This window comes from Botrytis fragariae, assembly GCF_013461495.1.
Source record: "Botrytis fragariae strain BVB16 chromosome Unknown tig00000012, whole genome shotgun sequence".
Lineage (NCBI taxonomy): Eukaryota > Fungi > Ascomycota > Leotiomycetes > Helotiales > Sclerotiniaceae > Botrytis > Botrytis fragariae.
This window is the reverse complement of record NW_023500989.1, coordinates 694861-720808: the sequence shown is the minus strand read 5'-3', so window position 1 is coordinate 720808 and position 25948 is coordinate 694861. Positions and strand designations below refer to the sequence as shown.

At 44.3% G+C, this 25948-nt stretch overlaps 9 protein-coding genes across 9 annotated transcripts; 4 read left to right on the top strand and 5 right to left on the bottom strand.

Moving 5' to 3' along the window:
* Positions 1-2373: 2373 nt before the first annotated feature.
* On the top strand, positions 2374-3585 carry Bfra_002448 (putative uncharacterized serine-rich protein; the record flags this gene model as incomplete). The annotated part of the gene is made up of 1 exon (XM_037332867.1): positions 2374-3585. One exon carries the CDS (start codon positions 2374-2376, stop codon positions 3583-3585), a length of 1212 nt encoding a protein of 403 aa, XP_037194995.1.
* A 1285-nt stretch (positions 3586-4870) lies between these two features.
* On the bottom strand, positions 4871-6403 carry Bfra_002447 (putative dna repair protein rad57 protein; the record flags this gene model as incomplete). The annotated part of the gene is made up of 2 exons (XM_037332866.1): positions 4871-5921; positions 5997-6403. 2 exons carry the CDS (start codon positions 6401-6403, stop codon positions 4871-4873), a joined length of 1458 nt encoding a protein of 485 aa, XP_037194994.1.
* A 397-nt stretch (positions 6404-6800) lies between these two features.
* Positions 6801-7824, bottom strand: Bfra_002446 (putative mfs transporter protein; the record flags this gene model as incomplete). Its single annotated transcript, XM_037332865.1, has 4 exons — positions 6801-6866; positions 6919-7162; positions 7193-7382; positions 7494-7824. 4 exons carry the CDS (start codon positions 7822-7824, stop codon positions 6801-6803), a joined length of 831 nt encoding a protein of 276 aa, XP_037194993.1.
* Positions 7825-8958: 1134 nt separating this feature from the next.
* Positions 8959-10239, top strand: Bfra_002445 (putative hc-toxin synthetase protein; the record flags this gene model as incomplete). The annotated part of the gene is given in 2 exon segments (XM_037332864.1): positions 8959-9681; positions 9700-10239. 2 exon segments carry the CDS (start codon positions 8959-8961, stop codon positions 10237-10239), a joined length of 1263 nt encoding a protein of 420 aa, XP_037194992.1.
* A 1032-nt stretch (positions 10240-11271) lies between these two features.
* On the bottom strand, positions 11272-13245 carry Bfra_002444 (putative mst3-like protein kinase protein; the record flags this gene model as incomplete). The annotated part of the gene is made up of 3 exons (XM_037332863.1): positions 11272-12268; positions 12318-12919; positions 12970-13245. 3 exons carry the CDS (start codon positions 13243-13245, stop codon positions 11272-11274), a joined length of 1875 nt encoding a protein of 624 aa, XP_037194991.1.
* A 510-nt stretch (positions 13246-13755) lies between these two features.
* Bfra_002443 (putative variant sh3 domain-containing protein) lies at positions 13756-17686 on the top strand (the record flags this gene model as incomplete). Its single annotated transcript, XM_037332862.1, has 2 exons — positions 13756-13830; positions 13892-17686. 2 exons carry the CDS (start codon positions 13756-13758, stop codon positions 17684-17686), a joined length of 3870 nt encoding a protein of 1289 aa, XP_037194990.1.
* Positions 17687-18595: 909 nt separating this feature from the next.
* Positions 18596-19481, bottom strand: Bfra_002442 (putative 50s ribosomal protein; the record flags this gene model as incomplete). Its single annotated transcript, XM_037332861.1, has 2 exons — positions 18596-19149; positions 19241-19481. The coding sequence occupies 2 exons, from the start codon at positions 19479-19481 to the stop codon at positions 18596-18598; spliced, it is 795 nt and encodes a 264-aa protein (XP_037194989.1).
* A 409-nt stretch (positions 19482-19890) lies between these two features.
* Positions 19891-20363, top strand: Bfra_002441 (uncharacterized protein; the record flags this gene model as incomplete). Its single annotated transcript, XM_037332860.1, has 2 exons — positions 19891-20056; positions 20170-20363. The coding sequence occupies 2 exons, from the start codon at positions 19891-19893 to the stop codon at positions 20361-20363; spliced, it is 360 nt and encodes a 119-aa protein (XP_037194988.1).
* Positions 20364-21311: 948 nt separating this feature from the next.
* On the bottom strand, positions 21312-22981 carry Bfra_002440 (putative ring-7 protein; the record flags this gene model as incomplete). Its single annotated transcript, XM_037332859.1, has 3 exons — positions 21312-21681; positions 21730-22655; positions 22727-22981. The coding sequence occupies 3 exons, from the start codon at positions 22979-22981 to the stop codon at positions 21312-21314; spliced, it is 1551 nt and encodes a 516-aa protein (XP_037194987.1).
* Positions 22982-25948: the final 2967 nt, after the last annotated feature.

Sequence of the window (25948 nt, the reverse complement as noted above, 5' to 3'; positions counted from 1 at the left end):
CCTTTCCCTTTCCCATTTCCTTTGATTGTCAAAATTGTCCGATTTGTTGTTTGTGTGTTGTAATGCTAAGTTGTAGAGGTACTAAGTGCATACATGACTTCTGCTGTACGGTATGAGTACGGTATATATGTAAGGGCAGCACAGAAAACGTATTTGTTTCGTGATGCGCTGTCTTGTTTGGATTTGCCTTCCTGCATGTAAGAATTCTGCAGGTGTTCGTATCTTCCCTTCTTTCCCCCTCACCAATTTCCACAAATGGTCGATAAACGGAGAGATAAAACAGGCTAATTCATCGGATCGTCCACAATGTCTTGGTTAAGCTTTGGAGAATAGATTAATGGAATAGGTTACCCCTGAATCATCAATTGTGTGCACAAGCATTTAGCATGGACCAGGGAAGGGAACTTGGACTTTTTTGCGTTGACGCTGAAATCTGGATGGATGAGATGGATTCTGGATGGCGGAGCGAAGTATCTGAGTGGATGCTATGGAGTATGGGTATTTGGGTAAGGATATTGAGGATCCTCGAGCGGACAAAGTTCACATCATATCGACCTTATGTGAAGATGTTTTCGCAGGAGCGGCTGGATAGATATCGGTGAAACTCACAACTTACGAAAGAGGCTCGAGGTAGCTCAGCCACCATGAATGTGAATCAAAAAAGGATTGAAATGGTATTATCTGGGGTTATTGAAAAGGACGAAACTGAAATCCGTGGCCGATGGTGCATACCTAGATACCTGGATATTCTGCAAATGATCAGATGGGTCGAGAAGCGATAGAAAAGATAGCAAAGATGGGCAGCAAAAGAAAACAATACAATGCAGAGAACAAGTCATGTAGTGTTTGTGCGATCAAGATAAATCCCAGTATATCTCAATATAAACAGACTATCTGATAGGCTCGAGCCATGTAGTGATACTCTCTCGCTCTGTAGTATGTGTGGTTTGTATAGTTACAATGGCTCTGAGATGAACCGAACATCAACTAGTCGAACCATCAAACACCGGTACCTGACTATCTTTTGTGCTTTGGGAGAAAAGAGAGAAGAGAGAGAAAGGAGCCAGTCAGAGTGATCTTGGATATATAATCACCTAATCATCCACCGAGTTAGGAGTCAGACTACATGTGAAAGCGGCCTAGTGATGATAATTCTTGAGAACGCCAATAAGCTCGGTCTTTTATTCTTGGATTCCGTACCTGAGAGTCAACACCTGCACACCCACCTGCACATCTGCACATCTGCACGTCTACACGTTCCTGACTAGATGAAAAGTATCTAGATTCTTTCCCCACCAATCAATATCCATCAAGAAGCTCAAGAAAGTGTCCATCACACCTAGGTAGTATCACCATGCAATATGGTCCAATTGAATGTGCAAAAAGAGGTGTATGGATGCGATATTAGGAATGATGTGGTGGATTCCCAAAGAAAAGAAACACCGGATGAATTTCTAAGCTTGATTTTCTATCTTCTAACTTCGGGCTCGACTTTTCAATGTGCAGAAACATCATTTACCCTTGCACAAATCGTTCCTCATCCCGTTCCCACCCCCCTTGTCGTTTAAAATCCCACACGATGTTTCTCTACTCCTTCGTCCCATTCGTCGGCTAACTACTGGCTAGGTTTTCGAACTCGCCTCCCGCTTTCTTATCTCACATAACTAGTTCAGAAAAGAGAAAGGAAAGACAAAAAGATGTTGTCAAAATTATTCACTTGGATCATGTAGGGTGGGTTACAATTGACCATTCACTTGGCAATCTACATATAGACATAAGGATCACCTCCCTCCCTCGCTTTTCTTCTTCTTCTTTCCTTTCCACAGCCTCACGTTACCTCTCATTTGCAACGTCCAGTCTGGCACATCTCATCATTTCGTATCTTTGAAAGATAGCGCAGGATTTCCATCATCAAACCCCTCAACCTCAATTTTAAAAATACTGCCTACTCCTTCCATACATTCATTTTATTCATTACGACTTGACGTGATATTGACGAAATCTCAAGAATACACCACACTTACGAATTCACCCCTACCACCAGAAATAACCTCAAAAGTTCTTCATTAACTTTGAGTCTCCCGCACCTCTCCTGTCATACTCTCACAACCCTCCCTCTCTGGATTGAAAGTAAAGTCGACCATCTTGTTCTTCCTTACATTCATTGATTGAATCATCACACTCTTTCAATTTTTCTAATCAAACACTCATCGAGATTGTTTGCTTAGCAAGACCACATTCTTTCTTCGATTCAGTCATTTGAATACCAGTCAACAACAGTTCAAGTGATTCTTCACTGTCAACTACCTTTCCAGGAATACACACACACAACACAAATCGAAATACACCCGGTTTAAACAAAAAAAAAACATCATGCGTTCTTTTGAGATCAAATCCCTCGCCATCTTGGCTTCCTCTTTGCTGGTCAAAGAAACATTCGCTGCTCCCATCTACGAAACCGAAATTCAAGTTGTTACAGAAGAAATTACTGTTACCAGACAACTCGACGGTTCTTACGCAACTGGTTATGCTCATGCTGTAGGAACTTACACTCAACATCACTCTGCTGCTTCTTCCTCTGTTGTCGTTGTAGCATCTACTCCAGCTCCAGCAGCAGTAACAAGTGCCGTGGTTGTTCCTACCAGCTCTACAACTAGTCGTGTGGTTGTAGAGTCTAGCTCTGCTAAGGCTTCTTCTTCATCTTCTTCAGTAGCTGTTGTTAAGGCTTCCACTGAAGCAGCTGCAGCTGCAGTCTTGGTTCAAACCAGCGCCAAAGCCGCCGCCACATCTACCAAAGCAGCAGCAACTACCCTCGCTACTTCGGCGAAAGCTAGCTCTGCTGCTGCAGCTGCTTCATCCAGCTATTCAAGCTCTTCCTCTGGTGGAAAGCGTGGTGTTGCATACAATACCGCAGATTACGTCAAGCAATTCACTGGTTCTTCCAAAGTCGCTTGGGCTTACAACTGGGGTTCATCTTCCGATGGTCTCTCCGCTTCTGGTATTGAATTCGTTCCTCTCCTCTGGGGCTTGAAGAGTACCTTCACCGGTGCCTGGTCTGCCGCTGCCTCGAGCGCCATCGCATCCGGCTCTACACATCTCATGTCCTTCAACGAACCCGATCTCAGCACCCAAGCCAACATTGGTGCATCCGACGCCGCAGCCGGTTACAAGACCTACATGCAACCTTTTGCCGGCAAGGCCAAGCTCGGTGCTCCCGCCGTCACCAACGGTGCTTCGCCCATGGGACTCACCTGGTTGAAATCTTTCTTGTCTTCGTGCTCCGACTGCACCATCGATTTCGTTTGCATCCATTGGTATGATTCGGCTTCCAACGTCGCATACTTCAAGCAGTATGTTCAGGATGCCTACACGGCGGGTGGCAACCGTCCATTGTGGATCACGGAATTCCAAGCCTCGGGTTCGACGGATGAGCAAAATGCGTTCATGAAGGAGGTTCTTCCTTGGTTGGATGCTAGCACAATGGTCGATCGCTATGCGTGGTTTATGGCTGATACCGCTGCGGGTGGTTTGATGTCGTCCACAAGTGCGTTGAGTACTTTGGGAAACACTTTCAAGACTGCTTAGGTTTTTGAAACGATGGATTGATTGATTGGTTATGGGGATGGAGTATTGGGATGGATGGATGGTGGGAATGGATATGGTTATGGTTATGGATACATGGGGAGGAAAAAGTAAGGGGGTTACATACAATATACACTGATCGAAAACAACTGAAAAAATATGCGCATCTTCGTTGTATATACTTTACTTTACTTTATCTTACATTTAGGTTACTTATTAGTCGGGGTTGCCAGACTGGAGCTGTGGTTAGATGGCGATGATATTTGAATCGAGTGAAATGGAATACGTTTTGGATACCTAGCAATATGTTGCTTCTTTGCATGCCTGTGAAAATGGATGTGCATGATTGTGCTGTGATGTTCCAATTGGGTATTTGATTGTGATGATTAGTTAGTCGATGAATACATCGACGAATGCATCAACGAAAATTTAAGGTCGTGATACCTACTAGGTATGTGGTAGGTATGTGTAAATATATCTATCGTGTGTATTAACAACAGAATAAAACAAAATCAAATAAAACAGAATATCCACATCCCTTCGCGATGCAATTCATTCCCTAATGGAACCGTATACTCATCTCCATATCTTAGACTTCGTCCTCCTGCTTCGGATTCTATACCGTGTATTTGTATCCGCTATTCAATATCCTCTTTCGGTATTGGATGTTTGATATATGGTACAGTATTATATATAGCAAGACTTACAACATACCCCGGATTTTCCATTCGGAGGTTCGAATGATGAAGGGAGATCTCTTAAGTGTAATTTTAATTTATCGGAGGTAATGGGTTTGCTCTGGGGTTGTCATTTATCGTAGGGATTTAATCTACGGAGTCGAGATTTAATATCCAGATTTAATATCGAGATATAGTGATCGCTGCTGGGGTGTAGAGTTCTTGGCATTGGGAAGGTGGTAGGGATTTGGCAAGGAGTGGGATTTGGATGATGATATTATAAGTGTAGAGGAAGGTAAAGAGAGGAGAGTCTGGATGTTGGTAGGCATCATGGCTTTCGGATCAAGATGAGGAGGGAGGAGTTGCTATTGTTAAGTTTAAGGAGAGATAGATACTGGGCCTCTAGGCAGTTTTGCAAAAATTGGGAATGTTGATTTTTCGGAGCTCATGTACTTATTATTATGCTATTAATTATTTAGTTGTGTGCATTTGAACAAAATACATAATATCTATACATAGTATATACCAACTACCGACTACCGACTACCAACTTCGCATATCGGATGAGAATGAAATCTGATGCACCAATACCTAGATACCTAAGTATGTATCTACAAAATATCCTCCCCATCATCATCAACACCCTTTCCATGCTTGACAGCAAACATTCCCTCACCCCTAATCTCAAATTCCACACTTCCATTCAATCCCTCTCCACTTTCCATTGCCCATCCCGCAAAAACAATTTTCATCCATCGTCTCCATCTTTTTAATACTGGTTCGCCTCTCTCTCCTTCCTCCATAATTTCATTTCTTGCTCGTCCATAGACCGGTTTCTTGATAAGTGCTATTCGACATGCTATTTGCGTGGTCCAGATTAAACCGAGTGAAGGTGTCTTGACATTCTTGGATGAGGTATAAGAAGGGTGCGGATCATCGCCCCAGCCTGTGAACCATCGTTGTTGATGGTCCAATGACATAGGATCTGGTGTTATGACGGAATAATCTCGAGATAATATTCGATTGCCAATGCTACTACCAGGGATACTTGACATGGGAGCATTAACTGAACTGGATGGTATTGGCATAGCTCCGTTTACGCCTAAACTCCTTTTCGCAAGTGGACTGCTTTGCAAGTCTCTTTCCCTTTCCCTCTTTTGACCATAGGCCATCGGACTTGCTCTTCCACTTCCGCCTGTAAATCGATCGGCTACTTGATTGGCGACTACAATAGCCACTCCGTGTTCCCTTGCTAGGTTCCTCAATAGTTGCCCTAATTTGACCAATTCTGCACTTCTCTGAGCCATATTTCCACCTCCCTTCGTCACACCAGGTCTCTCAAATTCAGCTCTGTAGTTTGCGGCTACACTGTCCAGTATAAGCAATCGAATACCATGACGTTTGATAGCGACAGGGACTTGAAAACGAAGAATGTGATCCTGGGATTCGAGATCAGGTGTTGAAATTGAGATAACTCTGTCGAGAGAAGGTGGTGATGGATGAGAAGCAAGAAGAGGGTGAGTGCGCAAGAGTTGGGATAGTCGAGTTATGGGGAGGGATGATTCGGTGGATATGTAAAGAGTGGGAGCTGCGAGACCATGGGGTGCCGGAAGTTGAGCAGAAAGAAGAAGTGTTAGGAGGAATTGCGTTTTGCCTGCGCCGCTGAAATTGTGAGTTAGTTAGAAGACTAGGCAGACAAGGAACAGTGGAATAGAGGGCAATGGAAATGAGATATACCTCTCCCCTGTAACCTCCGTAATGTAGCCTGTTGGAATACCACCTCCCAAAGCGCGATCCATGTCATCATCCAATGTACTTATAATCTCCCACTCATCTACAACTTCTTTTCCTGACTTCCTCAACTTCTTCACCTCTCCCTTTCCATCTACATTATTTTCGCCTGCTGCAGCATCCTTCTCTCCAGGATTCACCTCACCTAATCCAAGGTCTCCTCTTAAATGTTCTAGTACATCCGCACATAATCTTTTGACGTCCAAGAGAGGTAAAGTCGCACGTTTTGCTATCTCAACACAATCGAGAGTGAGCAGATCAGCGACGGTGACGAGATTCTTCTCGAGTGAAGGTAGGAGTCGCACATGTTTTTGTGTGGGGAAGTTGGGGAGAATATCCAGGAGGTCGGTCATGGAGGCATTTGGGGAAGTAGGAAAGTGTGAGGTCAAAATCGGGGAGGAGAAAGAAAGGCTAGAACGCGAAAAGGATCTCGCGTCGCTTGAAATCTCGTATCCACGTGATTTGATGATGTGATAAACTATGTTTTTGTCACTGTTGAAATATTTATGGTCTCAACCTCGGATTATTAGAGGTCTTAGAGTACTTTAATCATTGAAATACTTGCTATTTTTAGTGATCATTCGAAACTTTTGTGTGTGTTTGTGTATTCTAACAACTATCGGATTCTTCCTGATACTTTGCTTTGATTGAGCAAGTGTATCTTATCTTATCTGATGCTCTTATCGTCGACACTACCAAGAGAATAGCTTAGTGGTATTTGGGACCTTAAGGTGGGGAAGAATTTAATATCTACTCTGCAGCCGCCACTTCTACATCGGCTCTCTTTCCCGATTTTTCGGGCTCTGTGAATAGAATCTAGATGCTATTAGCATTGCTGATACTCTATTGTTTCAATTGTTCTACTTACAACTGGAATTGCAACAGTTGCAGTCAAGATTTCAAGACTTGAAACGAAAAATATCCAGCTTCTTTCTCCAAACGCGTAACTAGTCCAAGCAGGGCCGGCAAGAACTCCCGCTGCACTAGCACTGGTATATAAGGAGAAAACTTGACCGCTAGCTCCCGTCTTACCGAAAATTCCGGGCGTCTTCTTTTCCATACTAGCTACCGCTCGACTCAAGTCAGCACCTAATGGTGATGAACCGAAGACTCTGGTGACGCTTATGATTTATATCAGTAACTGCGAGAAGCAATGATCATATAATTGGAATGGGACAAAATTACCATAAAGTGTAAGAAGGATAGCAAGCCCAGCAATCTGATCAGTGCTATTCCTATGTATCAAGACGAGCAAGACAGTGAAGACAGCAGATATGACGAAGTATGATGCAGTGAGCCATCGAGAAGGCCAGACATCAGAGAGTTTACCAGCTATCGGGGCGAAAATTATGGGAAATGTTATAGTCAAGAAGATTCAGCCATCACCAGTTGAGTCCCAATTGAACTTTCGTTCCACAAATATTTAGAGAGCTGCATCGAAACTTGCGAGTAGAAATACAGTCACCCAAACACCGTACAAATCAGCCCATATGCGTGGGGATTTTAACAGAGTTACTAAGGCTATTGTATACTTCCTGTTGTCTGCTGGTGGAGTTTGATTTTGGTTATTCCCAAGCAGTGGTTCGGAGACTATGTTGTTGGTGGAAGGTGTAGACGAATTTTGTTGTTCGAAAATGGCATTGTCAACACTTTGCTGAAAAGTCCTGTACGTGTGTGCTTCGGCTACAGTTTTATCTTTCTTTAATCTTGCGGGAACTTTTTTCTCGATCATAAACAAACGCATGACGATATCGATCGCAATAAGGATAGACATCACGATGAATATAATGATCCGTATCCAAGTTTTGCGTACATTATGCCGCCTATAGTTGGGGAGATCAGCATTCTAATGTTGAGACTCAAAACCACGTATCCCATCCATTGTCTAATATCCTGTGGGCCGAGATTCTGGGTCGGACGTTGTAACCCATGTTCTTTCCTTCCTTTCGCTCTAGGCTTATTAATGTCTCTGTCTTAGCCCCTTGAAAGTTAGCGTTGAATCATACTGATCCAACTGTCTTCTAGAACAAGTGTAGTGAATGCAGATATTTCTCCCAGTACATCTCCTACAAATATTGGGCGTGGAGCAGGCGCAGTCACTTGGATTGTTGATACTGAGGATTCAACCCGTCTTCTACCAATCGGTGCAATTGGTGAACTGCTAATTGAATCACCCGCCATGGCTTCAGGATATCTTGGCGACGAGGTAAAGACCAGAGCCGTTTCTATCGATAGCCCCAAATGGGCTCGTAATTTTGGCTCCAGTCACCGTCATACACGTCTTTAAAAAACCGGTGATCTTGCTCAATACAATTCTGATAGAATAATTGACTATCTTGACCGGAAGGATACTCGAATCAAACTTCGTGGACTTCGCATAGAAATTGCTGATGTGGAGCATCACATACTCAGTCATCCACAAGTTAAAAAAGCCATGGTTGTATTGCCTACTTATGGGCCATATGCTGATCAGCTTACGGCCATCATTGAGCTGGAAACCTCAACAGACTCGGAGATAGCTAGTGGTATTGCGGTAGATTCTCATTTGGAACTTGAAGCTTCCGGATTCAAATGGTCTCGAATTGCCAATCACCTGCTAGATCGTCTACCAAGCTACATGATTCCTTCTTCTTGGGTCGCTATGAAGACCATACCACTTCATACCTCCGGAAAATTGGATCGTCCCAGGCTCACCAGGTGGCTTACTAGTCTTCCTGTGATCCAAAAAACTGAGAGTTACCCCAAGAGCAGCGAAGCACCTTTACTACCATCAAATGGCCATATTGCATTTAAAATTGGCGATAAGATTGCACAGCTTGTTGCTGCGAAGCCTTCTTCTCACCTCAATTCGGATATCATAGGTCGCGATGTTAATCTTGCTTCTATTGGAATTGATTCTATCAAGATCATGTCCCTTGCAGCTTTCATTAGACGATCGTATGGAATAACTATACCTATGCCCAAGCTCATCAACTATCAGACCACAATCTCGGATGTTTCAAAATATATTCGGGCTGCGACCAAGGTCGAAGGTGAGAAGCCCATAGAGTCAGCATCTAGTCTTGATTTGATGCAAGAAATTGCCGATCTAGATATACAATTAGCCTCGATGCAGCATTACTTTGGAGTTGTCTTCCTGACAGGGGCCAGCGGTTTTCTAGGCACTCAGATACTTCGAGAACTTCTTGAAAGACCTGGAGTCAAGAAGATTATCGTACATGTACGCTCTTCATCCAATGAGAATGGCAAACAACGAATCATAGCAGCAGCTAAATCCGCAAGATGGTGGCGTGAAACTTTCGCAACGAAGCTCGAAATATGGACGGGAGACTTAGCTGAACCCATGTTAGGTTTGAGTTTCGAACAATGGCAACACCTAAGCACAGTCGATGCCATCATCCACAATGGAGCTTCAGTGCAATGGAATGCGGACTTTCACACCCTTAAAGCAGCCAATGTCACATCTACCTTTGATATTTTGAAGAATATCATAGGGGCTATTTCGCCTCCGAGATTCGTCTATGTATCCGGAGGTCGTGACTTCGAAGGAGAGATGGATGATAATACGACCGCCATGAAATTGAAGGGACTTGATGGTTACAGTCAAACAAAGTTCGTTTCAGAGCTGATGGTAAGAAACTTTGCTCAGCGAGCCACATCTTTTGCCAAAGGCAATCACGTCTCTATCGTCAAGCCGGGACTGATCGTTGGTACAATCCGGGAAGGAGTTGCCAATACCACTGACTTCCTATGGAGATATGTAGCTGGCGCAATAAGCGTCGGTGCATATCCTATTCCAGACAAAAATGATTGGTTGACTGTTGCACATGCGGATTTCGTTGCAAATTCTACTATCAATGCTTTGGTCAATACTCCAAATAACTCAAATTGTACATTGGATATAACTGGCGGAATCGATATGCAACGATTTTGGGATATTGTCAATAAAACTATGGGACATCGGCTCCACCCGACGACTTCGAATGAATGGGCAAAGTTGATCCAGAAGGATATGGAGAAGAAGACGGAAGCACATCCGCTTTGGCCGGTAGCTCATCTTATCACTGAGGAGGGTAATTTTGGCAAGAGCAAAAGACCAAGGGAATTGGATACTGTGTTTGAGAAGCAGATAGAGGAGGCGATCAAGAAGAATGTGGAGTATTTGAACGAGATTGGTTATTTTAGGTAGGGGGTTTTGGAGGTCGTTAGGCAATAATGGCAGGAAGCTGTTTTTCATTCTATCAAAAGTCTGGATCCTTTGATGCAGGTTTTTTTCTGCTGTACCTCGATGTTTCCTATTTTTTCATAAGTTCACATTCTTTTTAGCTCCAATAAAATCTTGTCCCCAATCAAATCTTCCGTCTTTGGTTCTTGCTGATGATGTTGAGAAAATGAGCTATTTAAATGTTTTGAATAAGATAAGTTTCTTACCATGAGATGCTACCTGGTTACACGGATATAGACGAGTAGCACTGCAGCCTCCTCCGTTGATAAGACACTGGAAAGGCCCGCAAAAGGTATCAAGGAGGTTCTATGGCTCTAACAATTGAGGGTATATGAATAATGATTCAAATGAACTTCTAGTTCTAATTTGTTCAACCTCTAAATATCCGGATCTTTGGACCGATTTGAATTTCCTAAACAATATGCAGTCTCTGATCCTTTTTCCCCATCAATTTTTAGATAGACTGCTATAAAATTATAGTCATAGGATAACGGGGATGTGAGATAGAGAGTTTGTGAGATGAGATCAGGTTGGAAGAAGATGGGGATTGGAATGGGGAAATGTCTTGGTGGTCTGTTTTAGATTTTCGTACTTAGATGGATGGTAATGATGGTGGGAAGATGTACGGCCAGATGGACGAATGCTACATATTTCCAATGAGCTCCTGGTGAGCCGGATAAACCATTCGAAATTCTAGAAATTCGCCCAAACAAATAGTTACCTAGGTGCCAATCAACTACTTTGATCATTCAAAATATTGAATTATGAAACAAATATATTCCTTGCTCGGTATCGAAAACACAGATACCCCTCAGCGAACCAAAAAACAAAGAGCATCGCTCTCACATTGAACCGCGAAGAACCATCCAGATAAAATGTACAAATTGGGTATCTACCTATTGATTCTCCTCCTTACTACAAAAATGCAAATTCGTTTTACTCCATTCCATCTATCCCTACCTACATACAATAACTTTACAATTTATACATATCTCGTTAAACCACCGGAAACTTTTTTCCTAATCCTTCTGCCCATCGCGCATATAGTACATCAGCAAGTTGTTTTGTATGTTCCATTCCTGGCACTATTTGACCTGGTAGATTTGATTTTTCCTTTGCATCTACCTCGGGCATTGCGCTGGATTGTCGACGACGGTGACCTTTAAGGTGTGGGTTACTCGTCGCTAGTACCAATTTTCCATTTGCGCCTTTTTGGGGAGACCCTTGAGGTGTTCCGTCTCGAAGGACCAAAGCTCTGCTTGGAGACATGTGTGAGGCGATTTTGGGTTCTTGCTCTACTTTGTCTATCAAGAGCTTGAGGAGATGATATTCGCCCTCTGGATCAACAGCGTCAAGGGCAGCCCAAGCATCGGCTAGACGAGACAGTGCTTGTCGTTTGGCTTGATCTCCTGTTTGTGCATGCATTTCTTGGAATACTGGGTCAACGACTTTCGTATATGCACGTCGGCCAAGGTATGCTTCTTTAGTATTCGCTTCTGCTACCTGCACAAGTGCTTTGTTTTCATCACCCTGACGAGATGGAATGTCGGCTGAATCTTCGGGGCTGCTTGGTCGAGATGATGACGTTGAGTTATTTGATACTCGGCGGAATAATCGGACTGTTGAACCAGTATTTCCAAAACTCATGTCTGGTGCTAGTGGAGGTCGTCTCGTTGTACCAGTTTGACTCTGTGTACTGTTACCCCGTGGCCTGGTTGGTGAAGAGTGCTGCATCGCTGGTGGTTGTCTTCTGACGGTGCCTCTATCAGATGATAGTGACGGAGGTGAAGAATACTCTAAAGGTGAATCCTTGAGATCTAATTTCTTGAAAGCCTCCTCAGGAGGAGCTTGACTACCCTGGCCATTTGCGTGAATGGCAGAAAGCTTTCTTCTCTTGCTTCCATTCTTTCGTGATGGTGCTACAGTAATCGTAGAAGCCTTGACTGTATCAAAGACCCATCCATCAGGCTCATATTTTGGAGTCATTGTATTGCTGGATTTGTTAGTTGATGAAAACAAGCCCGGATAGCTTCGATACTTACAGTGTTTCCTCATAGAATTTAGGATGTGATGGTCGAGTCCTTGACCCGTCCCACTCCTGTCTTCTCTCCACTAACTCCTGCAAAGCCTCAACTTTTCCTGCGGAGCGTATGAATTTATGCTTCAATAATTCCTTTGCTGAAGGTCTTCGATCACAATCCTTGACCAAACATTGTGCCACAAAATCTTTAAAGTCCTTGCTGTAATCCGAACCTTCTAATCTTGGTGCCGGTGCTTTAGGTATCTGAAATAGAACCTTCATTGGATGTATCGAAGCATGTGGTGGTTCTCCATTAACCATCTCTATTGCGGTGATTCCGAGGGACCAAATGTCTGCTTTGAAATCGTATCCTGCTTGTTGAATAACCTCTGGCGCCATCCAGAATGGGGTACCGACGAAAGTATTTCTTTGTGATTTGATATTCGTGAGCTGTGCTGCAACTCCGAAATCTGCCAGCTTAACCTTGCCAGCAGTCGATAGTAAAATGTTTGCTGCCTTTATATCTCTATGTATCTTTCCCTCTTGATGAAGATACTCGAGACCTAATAAGATCTCTCGACAAACAATCGCAATATGGGCTTCGTGAAATGGAGCAGGTTTCAGCTGTTTCCAATTAGCAGTGTATTTACTTTCCCAAGTGAAAATAATCGTACCAAATCCAAACATGATCCTCCCCCCAGAAACTCCATGACAATCCATAATTTATGACCTCGTAGAAAACTTCCTTTGTACTGAGTAACGTATGGACTGGCGCAGGTGCTGAGGACTGATATCTCTTGTTGGATTTCCTGTATGTCATCTTCACTCGACTCTAAATCAATCAATTTAATTGCGCAAATCTCTCCCGTTGCTCTTTCAATGGCTTTGTAGACGACGCCAAAACTTCCACTTCCAAGTTCCTCGAGAACTTGGTACTGCGTTGTTGACATAATTTTGGGAGTGATGTGATATTTTATCGCAGCTGGTTGTTTCCTACTTATCGGCGGTACCCTACCAAAACAAAATGTATTTCCCTCGAGAAAATCAATCGACTTCAAATATTTAAATGAAAATGAAAATGAAAATAAAATTGATATAGATATTAAATTAAAAACGGCCGAGACCTTTTTCTTTTATTAAAATGTAAACAAAGTACGATCGAACGTGATCAATGTCTCTTAACGAAATCGGATAAGGTTCTTTGTTTACCCAGCTCAGCCATTTCAGCGTTGCCGGGCTAATGGTGAGGTGCCAACAAACCAAAGCTATTATATGTACCTATTCATATTACTGGGAAGATTTGCAAAAATTCAAGATCCTTTAAATTGTCTTAAGTCGAACATTTTGTTACTTTTGCTATATCACAAAATCTCTACATTGATTCTCAGATGCATTGATCTCGGACTTTGGGAATATTCCAACCCCAATGATTCACCGGTAGAAGTCGCAACACCTCAACCATGACGCCAGCCCCGGGTACTTTACCTACTCGCTTTCCATGCTGGTGCCGAGCCATATATTCCTTCAGCGGAGAGGTAAGTGCAATATACATTGCGATTTTCTACAGTCTAAAGCTCTAACCATACGATTGCGCAGTCAAAACGCGACTTGGGCTTCATTGAGGGGGATTTGATAGAATGCTTGAACGCAGGAGATGGATCATGGTGGATGGGTCGATTGCGGAGGGACAAGAGAGTCATGGGATTGTTTCCTTCGAATTTCGTACAAGTGCTGGATGAGAGTTTCCGACCAACAAGTAGAACATCGAGTCCAATGCCGGATCGAAGTCCCAGTCCAAACCCTTTCAAAAATCCAACAGCTCCGACGAAGCCCAAGACAAAATCGATGCGAAAACCATTCCAAGCTTATGCTGCGCCAGATATGGGGGCGTTAAAGAGAGCGGAAGCTAGGGAAAAGGAACGTCTTGCGAGTTTGAATTCTCGAATACCATCACCAGCCGCCAGGGGTGGACATAATGGGGCAAGGGCGCCTTCTCCTCAACCCCAGCCTCCTCTATATCAGTCGCGGATGCGCTCGCCAGCACCATTTTCTCAAATTCCAAGCCATGTATCTCGCGCACCCTCTCCAGGCCCAAGTCATTATACATCTCGCGCACCATCTCCAGGCCCAAGCCATTATACACCCCGCGCTCCCTCTCCTGCGCCAAACCACTATACATCTCGTGTACCTTCGCCTGCGCCTAACCATTATACTGCTCGTATACCTTCTCCTGCGCCCAACTATTACAACCCTCGTGTACCATCTCCTGCGCCAAATCACTACACATCTCGCGCTCCATCTCCCGCTCCTAACCATTACATATCTCGTGGGCCATCTCCCGCTCCTGACCATTACATATCTCGTGGGCCATCTCCCGCTCCTGACCATTACGCATCTCGTGCGCCCTCCCCTAGTCCCAACCAATATGGATCTCGTGCTCCTTCTCCTGCTCCCTCGTTTGGTTACCAAAGTTATTCTCGAGGTCCATCGCCTGCGCCTCAATTTGACAGAGGGGGTACATCGTCTCCACCGCCACCTCCACCGCCTCATCGCAGCACTTATGCTCCCCAAGCATCTAGAGATACATATGAAAGCAATTCGAATACCCATAATATACCATTGGCAGTATCACCATGTCCACCATCGCCGGCGGGCACAGGACGCACTCCCTCCCCTTTGCGAAGTGCAATGGATGATGTAATGCTATCTTTGGCAGATATGGGAGTAGCTCGAGAGTCAGAAATTCCGGAAGCACCAATCGATCCATGGTCTCCTGAGGCATTTGATCAGACGTACATATCATCAAAGCGTGCACCTAGATCTAATACAGCTATTGCAATTCCTGAAGAATATAATTCAACAAGTGCTGATAACTACGCCAATAACATGCAACCTTACCAACCTACAAATACTCCCCCACCTCAACTTAGCAATTACGTTCAAAGAATGGAGAATAGATTAAGTAAAATGTATTCCTCGACGCCTCGTTCCCCAAATGATGATGCCCGACCAGCAGCCCCTCCTAAAGCGAGTTCATATGCTTATGAGAGCCGACCAAAATCGTCTATGAGTACAAATACACAGTCAAGCAAGCTTCGCCACCGAAAATCTGCATATGAAGTCGGTAAATCCATGCTGGGGAGGACTTTCACGACAAGAACAGACAAGACAGATTCAACAACCTCTTCCTCTGGTACTCGCAGCACAACTACCAATGGAAGTTCGAGTACTCAAATGACTGATAAAAGTCTCATGAGTGGACCTTCCGCCAGTGGCATTTCTTCAACTAGTGCCGGAAGCTTAGCCAGAAAGCGGGAATTGCTGTACGGTCGAGCTCAGAGTGCGCTTGGTTCACGGAAGGATAATTATCTAGGGATGAATAACAGCCAACCTGATTTCACTACTGGTCGATCTCAGACGCCAATGACCGGCATTTCATATCACAGTAGTCATGCTTCAGACCCTTCTCGTATGCAGTCACCAACTGGCTGGCCAGGTACTGCAGCGGATGGTAATGCTGCTCTTGGTGGTCTCATGACACCCAAATCCAAGAAAAGCGGATTCTTTAAAAGAATGGTCGAGTCCGCAAAGACAGGTGCTGCGAGCGCTAGGAGCAGTATCGCTGTTGGTGAATCTTCTAGACCACGAGCTCAGGCTCACAGTTCATTTCCAGCGGGGACTACGTCAATGGGGGGTGGTGGTTTTGGGAACATACCGAACTCTAATCCCTCTACTAATGATGTTGGACCTGGAGGTAGCACCGTGGGAGTTGATTGGGTTCAGGTGCGACGAGACATCAACAGATCGAATTCCTTGAGTAAGATTGAGCGAGTTGAAAGAAAGGAGAGATGCCAGATGATGGACTATCCCGCCATAAGCCCTGTGGAAGAGCTTCTCGAGGGGTGCGATGGTGACGAAGGAGTTGATGGTAATCCAGTTGCTGAGCCAACCAATTTTCAAGCAGTAAACCTCAGCCTGGTTGACAAGAACACCAGATTCATCAATAGCCTTCCACCCATGTCTAACCCTATGAGCCTAGCCACAGGCTATGTGTGTCGACCATATAGAAGCGATATCCAGCGCTTACGAGCAATATTCACATGGGTTAGCGAAAAGATCACATGGGAAGAGGGCTTCGATAACGACACTGCCGATTCAAGAAGGGTGATTCAGACCAAACACGGTTCCTCGGAAGAAGTCGCATTTCTAGTTATGGATATGTGTAAAGCTATTGGGATACATGCAGAAGTTATCAGAGGATATCTCAAATCGCCTGGTGAAGTACCAGATATGGGCCCAATGCCTCGACCTAATCATTTCTGGAACGCAGTTGTAATTGATGGAGAATGGCGAATAATGGATTGCTCTTTAGCAAGTCCTTCTCATCCTCGGAGAAGCCAATATACTAGTGCCAGTAGCCAATATGCGGAACCCTGGTGGTTTCTGACTCGGCCAATCGAAATCTGCTGGACTCACATACCTGAGCAGCATGTTGACCAACATCTCTGTCCTCCCATGGCACATGAAATTCTGCTAGCTCTACCATGTGCTTGCCCCGCATTTTTCACTAACGAGATGGAAATGGTGGAATATGATACAAGTCTCATACGTATTGAGGATCTCGAGCTTGTTCACATCAAAATTTCTGTACCGCCTGATGTTGAGTGTGTAGCGGAGGTTGAAGCACGTGCCTTTGAGCGGGATGCTGATGGTGATCTATTCGAGACTGGCGAGATTATAACGAAGCCTGCTTTGGCACAAGCCGAATGGGTAGGCAGTCAAAAAAGATATACGATCAAGGGTCTGCTTCCTGGTGATGAAGGGTCGGGTATTCTTAAAATCTATGCTGGGAAACGTGGTCTCATGCATAGCATCAAGGATATTCCACATCCGTTGGCGGTTGCATTGCCTATCATTCACTCTGGCGACAATCCTCCATACGAGTTTCTGATCCGACATCCAACACCTCATGCGCAACGCCATGACCTTTATGTCGCCCAACCACAATGCCAGCGGTTAGCCATCAATAATACCTTCGTGTTCGCTGTGCGTCAGCATCCTTCCTCGCTATCCACGGGATCTCCAGATCCTGGGAGAACCTCGCCTATCCCATTTATACGACCAAACTCGGCCATGTCTATAACAAGTTCCTCGGCTTCTGGTTCAGGAACTGGTAAAAAGCCAGCCAAATTGGCAATTCAAGCACCTGGTGGAAAGATCTTGAGATTAATGCGAAAGGAAGAGAGAAATGGGGGTGTCAACTTAGAGGGTGGAGATGGGGGAACTTGGGAGACGATAATTAAATGTGGGGAAAGGGGTGTATGGAGAGGACTAGTTTTAGCCGATCGAAGTGCTAGATGGTGCGTTTTTGCTGAATGGACTTGCGTCTAATACTACCTATATATTCTCAATTTCGAGATGAAACGAAAGAGACGATCAATTAAAAGATTGGGAAGGACGAAAAACGGTATCAACATGAGACGAAATGTATGCATTTTATGGCGCCTTGCGGTTGTAATGGACGATTTTTATAACGAATAATTTGGGTTGGATTTTGGCGGTAATAAATGGTAGGCTTAGGCTGGATGGAACGGAATGGATAGGATGGTCGGTAGGTCGGTTGCTCGGTCGGAATTATTGTATAAAAGAATTCGCATTTGAAAGGCGTTTTTGCACATTGGGAGCATGTAGAAGTAATTTGGGGGATTAGTCGTCGCCAAATATGTTTATGCATCTTTGTATCAAAGGTGCTTGTAGTTCTAGTAGTGCATGCGTTCTAAATCTAAAATATATATTATATATTGAATTGTGTGAATGGTTATGGTGAGTTATGGCGTTTGCATCACGAGACTTCTATCTACTTTTTGAGTGAAGGAATGGTGGGTATATGAGAGTGGAAACATGGAAACGCTATTCATTCTGCCACTGAAATCCACGTGAACGTCGAGTTTCCCAGTTGAAGGTTAAAGATAATTGAATGGTAAAATTTGCTTATCGTGAAGGCTCTGCTCAGAGATTGTAGAAGCGTCAAAGGCAAATAGAACGTCTTATACGAAGCATTCGTATTATTGAACCGATTGATCTTGATCACTACCACAGGTTCGTTTACGGTAAAATTTTATGTGAGGATATCACCTAGTTACACATCCATTTCTTTTGGATTTCCTCAATATCGCAACTGGGGCCGCCCTGATCCAGGCCCTTCCATTCAAGTTCCCATACCAAGACCAGATGAATGGATAATCATACACGCCTTCTTTCCCATTCCTCCCCCTCTCAATTTTCATTCCCATCTCTCATCTATTTCTTCTTCCTACTCGACAAGCCCCTCTTCTCCGCATTCTTCGTCTTCCTCGCATTTGCCTTCCTCCACGCCGTCCATCTATCTCCCGGCTTATACAACCTCACCTTAACCTTCGCTCTCTCGGCCGCCCTTCCAATCTCCCAGTTCGCCTCGCGATACATATACCCGGGTCGCAACTGCAAATTTCTTCCCTCCTCTCCCTTCCTCTCCTTCTTCTTCTTCTCCTTCTTCTTCCCCTCCTTCTCTGCCCCCTCCACACTAACCTCCACCGCTACCGGCTGCTCTACCTCCGGCTCCTCAATCTTCGCAACCTCCATTCCTAATCTGCGTCTCCTAACCGTGTTCCGCGGTAAGGGGAGAACCTGCTCGCGCTTGAATACCACGCCGATATATTGGCGTTTGGGATGGCGCTCGGGATCTTTATAGTATTTCACATAACCGGGTTGAGTAGCATAAATCGTATGATCGCGACCCATCGCGCAATTGTCGCCGGGGAACCAGTGGGTGCCGCGTTGGCGGAATATGATGTTGCCGGGGATTACGTATTGTTCTGGGTTTTGTTAGGACGCAGTGGGAGGGATGGGAATGGGGATAGATTTAGATCTGTGTGGGATTGGAGATGAGAGAAGAGAGATACGCACCACCGGATTTCTTCGCACCCAATCTCTTACCCGGTCCATCTTTCGCTTTATTGACAGCTCCTTGTGCAGCGTGCGAAGCATGACGAACGCCAATGAGAGGGGCAAGTGGAGAAGAAGATTTCTTGAACGAGAGATGCGTGAGGGCTTCGCAAAGATGCGTTTCCGCAGCCGATGCTGATGATGTCCGCGCAATGCAGGTTATAGCGCCTCGCAATGGAGGCTGCAGGCGTTGAAGCAACATCTTGGATGTGTGGGTTGGGAGGTGAGGAGTGCGGATATTTTTGTGAGGTTTGGTGATGCTTTTTTTACGGGGACCGAGATGTGTGAGGGGCGCGGTGATGGGATTGAGGGATTGGGGAGGGAGAGATTGTGTATTTGGTAAAAACTCTAAGATAATTTAATAAAAGTAGAATAGAGAATTTGAATCTCTCATCTCATGTGATTTACTCGTTTGAAATTCCAAAAATATTGAAATCCTCCACCAAACCCCCAGTTTTGTCATTTCACCGTCTTATAGTCCCCCGTAAACATTTCTACCACCTGTCAATATCAAGCTATCACTATCTGCTATCTATCACCCATCATTACATTTCCATATTCCCATTCAAACATCACACTCCCATTCCGCATTGAATTCATCACCAGCAAAGATGGGCAAACTACTATTGTCTCTCTTCCCATTCCTCTTCCTAATAATAGGCGTGTCAGCACAATTTCAATTCTTCGAGCAAATGTTCAACGGACAACAACAGCAGCAGCGTCAACCACAAGATGTGCCTAGTGATTCGCAATGGTATCAGGATAATTATGATCGAGGTAATGATGCCTTCTCTTATCCTCCATATATCTCCCAATCACTCTCCCCATTTCCCCTCCTCCTCTCTACCTCTCCCTCCCCTCAACTCTAAAACTAACTCCCCCTCCCCCAGCCCACTGTGCATCCTACCTTTGCCCGGGCACCCTCTCCTGCGTCGCCTTCCCACACCACTGTCCCTGCGCGCACCCAACCTACGAGGAGAAATTCGAGCTCGCAAACGGAAACGCAATCTGTATATCGAAAGGAGGGTTTAAAGCTGGAGAGGCAGCGAGGAAGGTGGAATTGGCCAGGAAGGGATTGATTTGATTTGATCTGATACGATTTTATTTTCGGAGGGGATTGAGCGGAAAAAGGGGAGTTGATTTTGTGTTTTTACATTTGAGTTTGTGCATAGGGTTGGTTGCGTTGGGGTGGGAGATGTGGAGGGAATGGAAGGAGAGGGGAGGGAGGATGGGATATCGAAGAACGACAAGGAAGCAAGTAATGGAGTTCTTTGGGGGGATTATTGGGAGTGTGCAAGTGTCTAGAATGAAGGATGTGAAACAGATGAAAAGAGGAGTATGAAGATAGTTGAGGGATTGAGAATAAGGTGCGGATTCACGTGTACAACATTGTACTGCGTTACCTTTCATGGGCAAGACCTCGGGGTTTAGGAGAATTTCCAATCTACCATCTCCAGAGGGGAAGTTTACTACACAAAGTTCATGCATTCCAACGCTTGTTCGTATGAAAGTCAAGTATTAGCGTCACACGGGACACTCGATTATGACAGGCATAGAGTATAATATTTATCTAGCCCATCTCGCGTATAAAGCAGGTCCTGCAAAATATATTACAATAACAAAATATTGCAGTCGCTGACAAAAGTCTCCCCTAGCTTTCGCGACTCCCGATTTTACCATCCACTGCGCCGCTCCATATCCTCCAACCATCCGAAATCCCAGGTACTTGATAAAACACCGCCCAAAGTAGACCAGACCCAATCCATGCTCGATTGTACTTGTGAAAATCAAGGGTAAATCATTGACGCCAAACTCCATCTACTCAGATCCATCCTTTCCAATTGTTCGTACCATTTCATCCATCATTCATTCATCCGTCCACGCTAATCAGCTTCAATATGATGTACTCTGCTTTCACAATATTGTAGTAGAACGTCGGATTTAAAGAGCCACTATTTAAGGTCATAAAATATAAATATAAAAGGTCGTTCGTTATGCGAATCGTTAAAAATACTATGAATTAGTGATCATATCATGTTGTTGTTGTTGTTTCGGGGACAGTGGGTGCTTGTGCCCGTGTTCTTATTCGGAGAGTGGTTCGGAGTCGACCTGCAAGGCTAGCTCTTCTGCCTTGTTCTTCAACTCCGTCTTGATTTGGTACAGCCTCTTCTTGTTGGGATTGCTCACGTGCGAATTCGCGAAGGGTAGCAATACTCTCTTCAGGAGGAGCATTACGAAGATGCACAAGACGAGAAACGCGGTGGCGGGAGCTGGCCTCTCCGTTTTCAGAAGTACCGGCTGTGTGTTGACTAGCTGCCTCTCCATCACCTGCATCAAGTGGAGGCGGGAGTTCATCATCTGCAGATTGAGCATGGGTTGCTGTGGGTCGGAGATCATGACGACTGTGAAAGTTAGTATATGTTTGTACATTATAAAGTAAACAAGCCTACCATAATGGACAAGTTCCTGAAACATTCAATAGCCAAGGGTCTATGCAAGCAGGGTGATATTTGTGATGACATGGAAGCACTCGAACGTCTTCACCGGTAGCGAAGTCTTCTGTACAGATCGAACATTGTAAAAGCTCGGTCTCCTTCGTGGCCGCCGATGCTTCGTTATCCCCTGACTCAGGATGTGCACCCAAACCCTTCTCGGAGGTTGCTGCCGCGGTAACCGGAAATTGTGATGTGTCGCGGGCCGTGGTATCTGTTGTAGAAGTAACAGGAACATGGTGAATACTGCCATTCTCCAATTCAATATCACTACTCCCTGGTTTTCCCGGTTCTGGATCCCCGAATTTTACAATGGGTAGAGTTTCCAACATAGCTCGTGCAAGACCCTTTGCTCGACTTTGCCTTGGTCTTCCTGGAGCGTTCCGTGGCCCATATCTTTCCGGATGCCTGTGAGCGCGAATGGCTCCTGTGGCTATAATTATCAAGAATAGCAAGGTGATAATTCCAGTGATACTGTATAGAATGCTCATGGCAACAGCTGTAGTTGGTGGCGGTCCTCCATTGTTACTAGTTTGCGATGCCGAACCAGTGTCTGACGAGCTTTGGTTGGGTACGAACCTTGCGACCAAGGAGCCGTTAGAATAATTATTCAAAGTAACAAATAAAGCCATTGAATCGGAGGTAGACACCATTGTGTAAATTGAGCCATAAGTGTAATCGCCGGTAATGCTGCACTCCTGAGAGTATAAGCTATACAATAATATGGCCTTTGGCTGCGCATTTCCTGCGATGATAATAGCTTGTGTTGAATCGATGTTGGAGCTTTCGTTTGGATCACAACTCATATATGCTATATCGGTGATGGATAGATTACTCGCCGTTGACGCATCTCTGAAGACAATGGTTCCGTTGATATTGATTTGCTATACCATACAATATTAGTATTCTGCCTCATATTATACATATACAATGTAATCAGGAACGCATTTCTTACATTTACAGCAGTCTCACTCTGTCCTATTCCCGCCTGAGCAGTGAGCGGGGCAATATTGTACATATTCCTGATCAAGAGATCGCTATTCCCAGACGTCAAAGACAATTCAAAATCCGGGTTCGTCATGTTAGATGGTAAAGTATCATTCGAGGGCGAGAAGGAAGCGGTGGAAGTTTGACCAGCAACCACAGCGACGAAGAGTAGGAGGATCGCAAGGCCTTTCGCCACATTCCCTCCCTTATCTGGCAGAAGCATGATTGAGATGATGTAGTTGAGGAAAGGAAGAGACAATAGAGGACAAGAGAAAAATCAACGGAAAGTGGTAAACAAATAGCAATCGCTCAATTGAATTTCACATATCCATTAATTTAAGAGGACCAAATACTTTGTAGTTTTATCGAGGGTGCATTCCCACTACTACAAAAGTTGAAGTGAAACTCTCTTCTTGGCTTGGAGCTGTTTTGGAGAGGGCGATAGTCAAACTTTAATTGGATTAGTGTGGGTTGGATGTCGGCAGAATGGATCTCCGTGCGTTGAAACTGTAGGATGGATATAGTTCGGATGTTGAGGGATCGATCATCGATCACTCTGCGGCTTTGATTTATGATATGGAAGGATTTTTCTGTTCCTTTTGTCTTTGTCGCAAACACTTTGGGTGACGGGGTTGAGGGAAGAGTGGGAGGGAGATAAGGAAAGAGAGAAAAAAGAGAATGATAAGTGTGGGGGATAACGATAAATTATAGTTTGTGCTGTAACAGTAACAAGACATGTAAAGTACGTAGGTAGGTCGCTTCAACCTTTAACATGTAAGGAAAACGGGAAACGGAAAACGGAAAACGGAAAACTTCAAGAATGCGGAGAGGGAGAGAAGGAGTGCGAGTGGAAGAGCGAATGGAAGAGCGAATAGAAGACCAAATACTAACTAACGAACACGAATACTAAATAAATACCTAGGGGGTTCTTAATGATTCCAAAGGGTCTTGTCGATGATTACATACAGCCCAGCCCACCACGATGCAGACTGCGTACGGTACATTACAACTTCTCACACCTACCAATGATAATTGGAACCTGCGTGACAATTGCCACGGATGAAGACTGCCGGTGTGATTATCTACCCAGGTAGTAGCCATTCATATCAAGCTTTATCAAGATTTCAAAGAATCTGGAGAGATTGTGGGTGTGGGTGTGGGTGTGGGTGTGGGACAAAGAAAAAATAATAATAATAATGAATACAAATACAAATCATCCTCATTACATAATCATTCATGTCGTATTGATATTGATGTTAATGGTGGATCTACGGTATCTGTCAAATTCCGTCTACGTGTGAGAAAACTCCTTGGTAGGTACTGGGTAGATGGCTTTCTTTCTCTCTAGATATAATCATCATCACTTCATCACTTCATCACTTCATCATAGACATAGCCATACTCCACACAGCTTGCCTTCCTTGCCTTGTCTTTCCTTCCCTTCCCTTCCCTTCCCTTCCCTTCCCTTCAATCATAATTGACTAGGGTCGGTTATTACGATGAAACTCATATTCTCCTTTTTATATATTCGTATTTGCACTCCAAACACCAAACATTATGCATTAATTGAATGATGATGAACAGAAATCATTTCTTTCTCAATCATTAATCAAGAAAAGCCCAGCTAAAGCCAAGCTACTCAAGAAGTTTAGGTCGTGTCGTTTAATTGCTGTATCCAATGATGTCGCTAATTGCCACCCTCTCCTTTGTCTTGGAGGTCTTGGGGAAATCATTAATTATCAATAGTTCTTCTTCATCTCTCTCCTCAGGGCCCAATTCTAGAACACAGCCGTGTTCTACAAACCTTCTTTTTATGTGAATTTCGCTCAGCCCCCTCTTCGCCGTCTAATCGTACGTCACACTCCAAAAAAAAAAAAAAAAAAAAAAAAAACCTCAAGTAGTACTTCTGGCACATCACTTCTCGCCTCATCCGGATCTCTCTTTCTCTCTTATTCGGATTTCCCGGAAGAATCGTCTTTCTCAGCTCTTGTCGGCTATCAAATCACATGAAAGCTTGGTGAAGACTTGGTAAATCAAAGCTCAAGGCTTGGCTTACTTGATCTACTTTAAATTTGTTCTCAGCCTCGTCGTTGCCAACAGGCTTGGTGTTTTGGCTTTTTTCTCACTTACGTTTCTTTAATTCCTTGTCTAATTTTTTGGCTCGTCGCCTCCCAAACCTTCTAGAGCTCGGTGTTCTTGCCTTGATTGACACATTACGTGCCGCATGCATGCGGCACGAGCCTTTCAATGAAAGTCGGTCTGGGGTAGCGCAAACTCTATCTCCGCGAATCCAGGTGAGTGAGGTCACGTGCCCTAGACATCTTGCCATATGTTGAAGTTTCGAGATTGTTCCAGTAGTGAGGTTGTCTTGCTGTCAATAATTAGCTACACGTACATGTTTCTTTCTATTTTTGATTCGCATATCGCTGCTCAGATCTTTTTTTGTAATGCCTTATTCGCATAAGGTTATTGTCTCTAGTGAGAGGTATACATAGCATGAGACTCCAAGAAAGATCAAATGTCGGTATGTCGATATCAATCGGGTTTGTTTCGAAAGCGCATTTTCCAAACACTATCATGACTCTCGAGTATGTTTATCGGAAGAATACTCCTGCATGATGGATAAAGATGGAGTCGGATGGGTCGTCGTCGCGCATTCGCTTTCGATTGTCAAAACACTCGAAAATATCTCGATAAACACCCAGATCAAACCCTATCAAACCCTCTCAAACACATCATACTAGCGAGAGTTCAAAAACGAAAGACTTCAAACTTCAAACCCTCAATGAATATAACAACAAAAATTCAGGCGTAAGTATTTGGGAAAATGAACATGTTTCGCGACGTTGTCGTTCGTAAAACTTACCTGTTCTTGACGTTACCCACTTTTGAACTCACCGACGACAACGGAACAAAAAAATAACTATGCTAGAAGGTCTGAACTTCTCAAGGTAGACATTGAATTGAGACCTTGAGATTACGTTCTTACTTCTTTTTTATTCTGTTTTTGGATATATCCAACACCCATCCATCCATCACCTTCCAACTCTCCGTCAACCATCCACCAATCATCTAACTCTAAGCTATCTATTATATTGTTTTTATTGCCTTATTTTTTGGCTACATTCACACATGCATGTCTCACATTGTGGCAGCATACCGAGGGGTATTATCTTCGAGTGCCACGGCT